This window comes from Lampetra planeri, chromosome 59 (assembly GCF_965212315.1).
Source record: "Lampetra planeri chromosome 59, kcLamPlan1.2.h2, whole genome shotgun sequence".
In the NCBI taxonomy this organism is placed as follows: Eukaryota; Metazoa; Chordata; class Hyperoartia; order Petromyzontiformes; family Petromyzontidae; genus Lampetra; species Lampetra planeri.
The window spans coordinates 1000878-1010569 of record NC_136165.1 but is presented as its reverse complement, the minus strand read 5'-3'; the positions used below and the strand labels follow the sequence as shown (position 1 = coordinate 1010569).

At 52.8% G+C, this 9692-nt stretch overlaps 1 protein-coding gene across 1 annotated transcript; it reads left to right on the top strand.

The window, feature by feature from the left end:
- Positions 1–258: 258 nt before the first annotated feature.
- LOC144736243 (uncharacterized) lies at positions 259–3031 on the top strand. The gene is made up of 2 exons (XM_078618868.1): positions 259–1162; positions 1754–3031. The coding sequence occupies exon 2, from the start codon at positions 1771–1773 to the stop codon at positions 2728–2730; it is 960 nt and encodes a 319-aa protein (XP_078474994.1). The 5' UTR covers positions 259–1162; positions 1754–1770; the 3' UTR covers positions 2731–3031.
- Positions 3032–9692: the final 6661 nt, after the last annotated feature.

The window sequence follows — 9692 nt, the reverse complement described above, 5'->3', positions numbered from 1 at the left end:
AAGAATCACGTTGTCCCTTTAAATACAGGAATGTCCCTGTCGGTCACGTGCCCCGCCGGGGGGATGGCGGGGGGGGCGGTGGGGGCGCGGGGGGAGTGGGGGGGTGGGCGCGAGGGTGGGGGCAGGGGGGGAGATTGTGCAATCGTACGGCCTCTCTGATTGGCTGACGCGTCGCGTCTCGCGCTCACCTTGACCAATGGGAAGCGTTCGTATCGCTGGGGCCCCCCCCCCATTCTCTCACCCGGTGTGCGCATGCGCAGTAGGGGCGGGTTTTCCGTGTTGTTTGATTTCCCGGCGTGCAGCGCGCGGGGACAAGGGGAGGGGAGCCGACAGAGACAGCAGCTGGGAGAGACACAGAGACACACAGAGACAGAGACACACACAGACACACACAGAGACAGAGACACACAGAGACACACACAGAGACAGAGACATAGAGAGACACACAGAGACACAGAGACAGACAGAGACAGACAGAGAGACAAACACAGAGACAAACACAGAGACAAACACAGAGACACACACAGAGACACACACACAGAGACAAACACACACAGAGACACACACACAGAGACACACACAGAGACACACACAGATACACAGACACAGAGAGACACACAGACACAGAGAGACACACAGACACAGAGAGACACAGACACACAGACACAGAGAGACAGAGAGACACAGAGAGACAGAAACACAGACACAGAGAGACAGACATAGAGAGAGACACAGAGACACACACAGACACACAGAGACAGACAGAGAGAGACATAGAGACAGAGCAGCTGGGAGAGAGAGAGAGAGACAAGGCGGGGGGGGGGTAGAGCATCTGAGAGAGACAGGAAGAGGAGGGGAGAGAGGGCGGGGAGAGGCAGCTGCTACAAAAGCGAGAGCGGGGAGAGAGACACAGCGAGAGAGAGAGAGACAGACACAGAGAGACACACAGAGATAGAGACACAGAGACAGCGAGAGACAGAGAGAGAGACACACACACAGAGAGAGAAGGGCGAAACATCGACCACAGCAGATCGGAGTGGGGAGAGACACACACAGAGATTGGAGGCAGCTGCCACAGCAGAGAGGAGTGGGGAGAGAGACGCAGGAGACGTCGACGGCAGCTGACACGGGGGACAGCAGCAGCAGCAGACGTCGTTGAGCGGTAGCGCCTCACCACCCTCACCACCACAACCACCACAATCACCACCCTCACCACCACAATCACCACCCTCACCACCACCACCCTCACCACAACCCTCATCACCACCCTCACTACCACCCTCACCACCACCACCACCACCCTCACCACCACAGCCCTCACCACCACCACCACCCTCACCACCACAGCCCTCACCACTACCCTCACCACCACCCTCACCACCACAACCACAACCCTCACCACAACCCTCACCACCACCACCCTCACCACCACAACCACAACCCTCACCACAACCCTCACCACCACCCTCACCACCACCCTCACTCACCACCACAGCCCTAACCACCACAACCCTCACCACAACCCTCATCACAGCCCTCACCACCACAACCACCATCACCACAACCCTCATCACCACAACCCTCATCACCACCCTCATCACCACCCTCACCACAACCCTCACCACCACCCTCACCACCACAACCCTCACCACCACAACCCTCACCACCACAACCCTCACCACCACAACCCTCACCACCACCCTCACCATCACCACCACCACCCTCACCACCACCCCCACGCTTTGGCTCGCAGGGTGCTGCGAGTGTACGATGGCGAGGTGGTTCAGGGAGAGGTTCGGGTTCGTGCTGGGAAACAGGAAAAGCGACTGTCCTCAGCCCAAACCCGATCACCACCAACACCACCATCAGCAGCAGCAGAATCATCATCAGCAGCAGCAGCAGCATCAGTCTGATCTTCAGGGAGATTCTACTGGTGGCAGCGTCCGAGTGAACGTGGGCAGCATTAAAAAGACACCGCAGGTTCAACAACAACAACAACAGCAGCAACAACAACAACAGCAACAACAGAAGCAGCAGCAACAACAGCAGCAGCAACACTGCGCGGAACTTAGCACGGAGCGAAGCGTGGCGAATCTCCTCCCCCCTCAACCTCCACATTTGTCGACATCAAACAACGCCACCAACACCTCCTCCACTTCAGCACCACCACCACAACAACAACCATCATCATCATCAACAGCAGCGGCGGCGTCGTCATCGTCATCCTCGTCATCATCCTCCCCTTGTGTCCAAGACCACCACCATCATCAGCAGCAGCAGCATCAGCAGCAGCATCATCAGCAGCAGCAGCAGTCCTACTACCCTCCTGTTGGAGCCTCGGCACTGGAACGTCTCAAGGCTGTGTGTGACAGCGAAGAGCACGATGATGATGGTGGTGGTGTTGGTGGAGGTGTTGGTGGTGTTGGTGGAGGTGGTGGTGGTGTTGGTGGTGGTGGGATCGAGGGGGGCAAGGGCCCCCCTCCAGCCGAAGTCAAGTATCTGAGTCCCAGGCAGAGGCTGATCAAGGTGGAAGCGACTGAGAAGGCGACCTCCGCTCCGGGGTCCAGTGGTGGAGGTGGTGGAGTGGGCAAAGCGGTGGACGAGCAGGGCAAGGGTGGTGGAGGTGTTGGAGTCAAGGGAGACAAGGTAACATCAACATTACTATTGGACGTTTTCGCCCGTCAATTACAGCGAGATTCGTGGAGTAATCATCCCTTCTTCGTTCTTTAAAACAACAGAGGTGGTCCGATACGATTGCGTGGCTTGTGATGGGCCACGTGTGGGCATTGCATCGTTGCCGGCATCACCTTCAACGTTGTAATCACAGTAACAATCATGGATCACAATCAGCAGCACCATTGCATTTGTGAGACGCGGTGGAACACACCACACACAGCCTTGAGATGGCATGGTCTCTCAAAGCTGTCAACACATCCCGTTTAGCTGGCATTCTTGTACAGAATAGTGGTGAGTGTGGTAGTGGTGAGTGTAGTGGTGAGTGTGCTAGTGGTGAGTGTACTAGTGGTGAGTGTGATAGTGGTGAGTGTACTAGTGGTGAGTGTACTAGTGGTGAGTGTACTAGTGGTGAGTGTACTAGTGGTGAGTGTACTAGTGGTGAGTGTACTAGTGGTGAGTGTAGTGGTGAGTGTAGTAGTGGTGGTAAGTGTACTAGTTGTGTGGTGAGTGTGCTAGTGGTGAGTGTACTAGTGGTGAGTGTACTAGTGGTGAGTGTACTAGTGGTGAGTGTACGTGTGGTGAATGTACTAGTTGTGTGGTGAGTGTAGTGGTGGTGAGTGTACTAGTGGTGAATGTTTATGTGTTTGTGTTTCTCCCCTGTGATGCGACTTTGCAGGATGAACGTTGAGATGTATAAGTGGCACGGGGTGACCACTTAGGTCTGAATGGGTCTGTAATTAGGTAGGGGCACTGATAAGGTGGTGACAGGTTTGGGACTTATTGTGCTATTAGAAGCAGTAGGAGCAGTAGCAGCATCACCATCATAAGCGTCATCATCATCATTATCGGCGTAATGATAATCACAAATCTGAATAATAATCATCTGCAGTTGCATCGCTACCCGGACGAGGTTTCATTCGTGACTTTGACTAAGCCAGAGAGTGATTTCATCAGCAAGTTTAGTCATCATCAGAATCTTAATTATTGTCAGGAGTGTCATCATCATCACCACGCGTTTGTCAAGAGGCAGTAGTAAGAGTGAGTGTCAAGGTGATCATTCACTTTGTAACACTGTTTTTGTTTTTGGGTAGTAAGTGTTATTTTCTAATTGCTTCCATCTCATAAGTATAGAAAATGAATATTGTTCCCCACAAACTTTGCTTCTGTGACCAGGACTTTACGTGAAGGAATGACACATGTTCTTGGTTCTTTCGGTAAAGTCACGTAGAAGGGAAGTAATAAAATAATAAAAATAAAACATAATAAAACAATTCTCACGACGTCTCGGCCACAACGCAAGCAGCCGTCCTCAGGCGAAGAATGATTACACATTTCTTCGCCTGAGGACGGCTGCTTGCGTTGTGGCCGAAACGTCGTGAGAATTGTTTTATTATGTTTTATTTTTATTATTTTATTACTTCCCTTCTACGTGACTTTACCGAAAGAACCAAGAAGATGAATCCCTGCAGTCACGAAAGCTTTAAATCGAAAAATAGAATGACACATGCACACGTTTTCTCATTGAAAATAGTCTGTGTGAGTCTATAGGTCTCTATGCGAGTCTATGGGTCTCTGTGTGAGTCCATTGGTCTCTATGAGTTCATGGGTCTCTGTATGAGTCTGTGGGTCTCTTTGTGAGTCCATCGGTCTCTGTTTGATGCCATGGGTCTCTGCATGAGTCTATGGGTCTCTGTGTCTCTGTGTGAGTATATGTGTCTCTGTGTGAGTCCATGGGTCTCTGTGTGAGTCTATGGGTCTCTGTGTGAGTCCATGGGTCTCTCTGCAAGTCTATGGTCTCGATGTGAATCTATGAATCTCGACGTGAGTCTGGAACTCGGTGAGGCTATGGGTGTCTTGTCTGTGAGTCTATGGATATCTGTGAGTGTTGGGAATACGAGTATGGGTCAGTGTGTCTCTGCGAATCTATGGAGCTCTCTATCAGTCTCAATGTGAGTATATTGCTCTGTATCTATGGCTCTGTGAGTATATGGCTGTGTATCTGTATCTATTGGTCTCTTTATGAGTCTATATGCGAGTCTATGGGTCTCTGTGTGAGTCTATGGGTCTGTATCTGTATCTATGGGTCTGTATCTGTATCTATGGGTCTCTATATGGGTGTCTATGCGAGTCTATGGGTCTCTGTGTCAGTCTATGGGTTTGCACCCACAACCTGCTTCTATGCTTCGGCTCGGTCGACTCAGCCCTTGGACGAGTACCTGGTGTGGTGTGTAAAAGTAACATTGGGGAGACAAAGGCGGCCGGGCGCTTGACCCCGGCCGGCCCGTGTAAAGCTACGCGCAGGGCATGTTCACGGGGGGGCCTTTTTCTGTGCGAGAATCCACAATGATGATAACATGAGAAGGTTTCGTTTGACCCTTGCTGGCAATAAAACAGGAGGTGTCGAGTTGTTCAAGCACCAAATCGATGCCTTTTACAAGGCATGGAGTCTGCGTTAGCCACGAGCCTTACTTGTGGCAAAACGTCAGAGGTCGCAACCGGGTACCCGATACCCGTACCCTACCCGATACCCGGCTACCCGTACCCGGCCGGGTACGGGTAGGCCGTGAGTCACTGGTGAGTCACCGTTTGTCACTCATTTCGGGTAGGGTACGGGTAGGGAACGGCTACCCATACCCGGCCGGGTACGGGTACCCGTTTGCGACCCTGGTGCGGCCGGGTACGGGTAAGGAATCAAAACCCGTTTGCGACCTCTGCAAAACGTGCAAATAAACTTTGACGCCTTGCGAAAGGGATCCGTTTGGTGTTTGAACGTCTTAAAACCTCCTGTTTGATTGCCAAAACGGGGGGAACCCCCCCCCCCCCCCTATAATGATTACACAGGGCATCTTGGTCTGTGTGTGTGCGTGGTGGTTTTTCAGGACTAGGGGCTTTACCTGGGTTTATTCGGAGCTTGTCCCTCTCCACCCACCCACCAACCCCCCGTGTGGTTAAACGTGGAATTTTCTGCGTGTCATACGGTTCTTTCCCTCCACGTTGAGAACCGGCGTCACGCGTTTTAGAGTGTTTGGCTGCTTGCCCTCTGGTTCTTTCGGTAAAGTCACGTAGAAGGGAAATAATAAAATAATAAAGTAAAACATAATAAAATAATTCTCACGACGTTTCGGCCACAACGCAAGCAGCCGTCCTCAGGTGAAGAACAGGTCTGTCGGGAAGACAGCGTCTGACGGTGATGATGATGATGATAAAGCGTCTTTCCGACAGACCTGTTCTTCACCTGAGGACGGCTGCTTGCGTTGTGGCCGAAACGTCGTGAGAATTGTATTTTATTGTTTTATTTTTATTATTTTCCTTCTACGTGATGACTTTACCGAAAGATCCAAGAAGATGAATCCCTGCAGTCACGAAAGCTTTAAATCGAGAAATGAAATCAATCGCGACGTTTCGGTTGCAACACAAGCAACCTTCATCAGGAGAAAACATTGCCGAAGTGTACTGCTGCTATAAATGTCCACGTGGTGACGACGGTGACGATGATGATGATGATAAGGCCACTTCGTTGGACTATCATTTGTGATGGTCCCACGTCGCTTCTGAACACATTCCTGCTGCGGAGGGAGCTGGTAGGAACGTTGGGTTGCTCGGTCAATGGCCAGGGTCAACGGCGGCGTGGTGTATTCCGCAAATATGCCCGACTGTGAGGGCGGGCACAAGCCGGCGTGAGTAGGTTAAACGTTGAGTTTTATAAGGGCATCACGGGGTGACCAGCCCCTCCCCACCCAGCCCCACCCTCCCCACCCAGCCCCTCCCCACACTCCCCACCCAGCCCCTCCCCACCCAGCCCCTCTCCACCCAGCCCCACCCCTCCCATTTTTGGATGCACAACGGACGGACACAATAATCCCCTGTGGGCTGGTGGAACCAGGTGGTTCCTACCGGTATAAAGAGCTCTACTACATAGCAAACTCAGTGGGGTGTCTTACCTGGTAAAAAAAATAATAATAGTGAATGGCCCACGTGGGGTTATGGGTGTGTGTGCGCGTATGCGTGTGTGTGCGTGCCCGAATATTTGTGTGGAACCGTAACCGGGTCTCCGGATGAATGCTACTTTTTTTTACTGTTGTTGCAAAATCACCCCGTCCACCCTTCCTCTCCCTTGAGTGTTGTTCCACGGCTACGAACAGCGGTTGATTTAACGCCTCCCAGCTACGATTGGGAGCGTGAATGAGTTAGATCTGCCCGTGTGTGTGTGTGTCCTTGTGTAAACGTGGGGAGCGGTGGTGCAGCGGTTAGCGCCGCTGCGCTACGAACCCGGCGACCCGGCTTCGATTCCCGCTCACGGCCAACACCAGCGACGATTATTTGCACCGGTCCTGGGCCTCCCCTAGGTCGACTCGGCCTCAAATTAGTAACTGGTGCGGTGTGTGAACATCGCCACTGGGGAGACAAAGGTGGCCGGGCGTGGTGAATCCAAGTCCCGGGCGAAGCCGGGTCTTACAGCTCGTATATTATAACGGCATTTGTCCATGGCGCGGTGTTCTTTTCGGGAGAGTGCAACAACTACCACCAGGAGGACAGGCCGTGACTCTCCGTCGTTATGGAGACCGACCGCCGGGTTCACGTGGCAACGGCTCCTCACCGCTGCGCCACCACTCCCCAACTTTCATTTACCCCAAGCCTAATCGGCCAGTTCCGGTCGTGGAAAAACAAAAAGCCACATCTGAGTCACCCCCCCCCCCGCAAACGCGAGTGAAAAAAGAAATAAATCCACAAACGCTCGTCGATTTTTTTAAATTTCAGGTTTACCGTTGCCCTTTCTGGTTTACCGCGATTGCAAAACCGCCGATGCGGTTCTCCGCGCGGCTCTTCCTACAGAAGCGTGGCTCGCGTCCGGAGCGTGCCTAGGCCCATCATCATCATCTCTCCGGGGTAGCGGATTTGGGGGGGGGGGGAGGCCTGGGGTTTGGGCGGCATGGATTGGGGGGGTGATATTGCGAAGCATCCGTAGCGCTTTGGAAAGCGTCTTTGCAGATGGTTCGCGGTTGGAATCCGCCGGGCCGTCCCGGGTAATACCGCGGGGTCTGTGCGTGTTAACCGTGAGGATACTACGATACTGCTGCTACTACTACTGCTGCTGCTGTTGCTGCTGCTGTTGCTACTGCTGCTGCTGCTACTGCTGCTACTGCTGCTGTTGCTACTGCTGCTGTTGCTACTGCTGCTGTTGCTGCTGCTCCTGCTGCTGCTGCTACTGCTGCTGCTGCTACTGCTGCTGCTACTGCTGCTACTGCTGCTACTGCTGCTGCTGCTACTGCTGCTGCTGCTGTTGCTGCTACTGCTGCTGCTGCTACTGCTGCTGTTGCTGCTGCTACTACGACGACGACGCGTCGTCTGTTTCGACTGCGTTGGAGGTGTTGGGGAGCCCGCGGAGTGTCTCGCTCGAAACTCGTAGACGCCCAACTGTGACGATCTAAACGTTGACTCGTGCGCTTTATTTCAATATGCTTTGCTCCGTCTGTGTCGACCGCCGAGGGGGCTTCTTGCTTCATCACTCTCGCTTGGTGCCCTGCCGCCCCGTTCCCGTTCGGCCGTAACGTCGCCCCGATGCCTACTTCATTGGGGGCGATGTTAGCACGTAAAATTCTGACCGATTGATTGATAATAATTTTAACTTTCTACGAGTACAATTGTAGCCGTCGCCTGCCGGCGTCATGGTGGTCACAGCAGCGGCAAACGTCGCCGCCCCGCAGCGAAACTTTCCCGCACGCTGCGGCTGTGAAACGTAGCGAAGCCCCCCTTCCTCTTCGGCATAGAGCGTTTCCCCCTCGCGCTCGGGGAGTGTTCGTCTGAAAAATCTCGATATGTGGAGGACCGCAGAGTTTGGGAAATTGTCGGTAGCGTCGGCACCGTCTGACTGCTTTTCTTGCCTTTCCTCTCGAACCCAGTGGCTAGGAGATGTTAACTCCCTCGCCTGGTATGCAGGAGGTCCTGGGTTCCATCCCAACTCTGACGCCTGCTGTACGTTGCAAGTTTGCGTGTCTCTCTCTCTCCCGTGGTCGTGTGGATTCCCCTCCGGTTCCTCCGGTTTTTCCCCCTCCGCATTTCGAAGCGACGTCACGCGTTTATGAGTATTCGGCTGCTGTAAAGTCCCACGTGGTGATGGTTAACCACTTCGTTGAGCTATCATTTGTGCTCTTTGGTTCTTTCGGTAAAGTGACGTATGAAGAGAAAATAATAAATTAAATACTAGCATACGACGTTTCGATTGCAACACAAGCAATCATCATCAGGTATAAATGAAATAGAAACACAAATCTGGTATACTTAGAAATATAATTTTCGATTTAAAGCTTTCGTGACTGCAGGGATTCATCTTCTTGGTTCTTTCGGTAAAGTCACGTAGAAATATAATGTAATACAACAGAGAGTCGGATAACATAACAGTCAACACCCTACCTGGTTGATTACGTTCTTCCTGAGAATGCTAAATTTGACAGAGAGAGATAAAACATCATTTGTGGGCCGGGTTGTTCCTGAAAAAAAGGCGCTTCATAGCTCAGTGTGGCCCTTACCCGGTAAGAAATCAACGAGTTTCATTTCACCTGCCCGCGGTTTGCCCACGCGATCGTGAGAGAACAACAACCGCGAAAAATAAAACCCCTAAACTTTTATCGCCGTCACAGGTTACGATAAGAAGGGCCTCCCAAAAAACCTCGCGTGGCGATGGGGGGTGATGGGGGATGACTCGCCGGGTTTTACGAGGGAGTCTGGGAGGGGGTCGGGGGTCGGGGGGGGGCGAAGGGAAATTTTGACGGAAGGTAAAGCAGCAGAGAGGTGATTCCCCATCCGACCGCAATCGTGATCACCGTAGAGTTCACGATCACTTCCTCTTGCTGCTGCTGCTGCTCCTGCTGCTGCTGCTCCTGCTGCTGCTGCTGCTGCTCCTGCTGCTGCTGCTGCTGCTGCTGCTGCTGCTGCTGCTCCTGCTGCTGCTGCTCTTCCTGCTGCTGCTGCTGTTCCTGCTCCTCCTGCTGCTGCTGCTGCTCTTCCTGCTGCTGCTG

Bases quoted from the DNA above. Each gene is read 5' to 3' on its own strand.
- LOC144736243 (XM_078618868.1), top strand. From the start codon at position 1,771: ATGGCGAGGTGGTTCAGGGAGAGGTTCGGGTTCGTGCTGGGAAACAGG.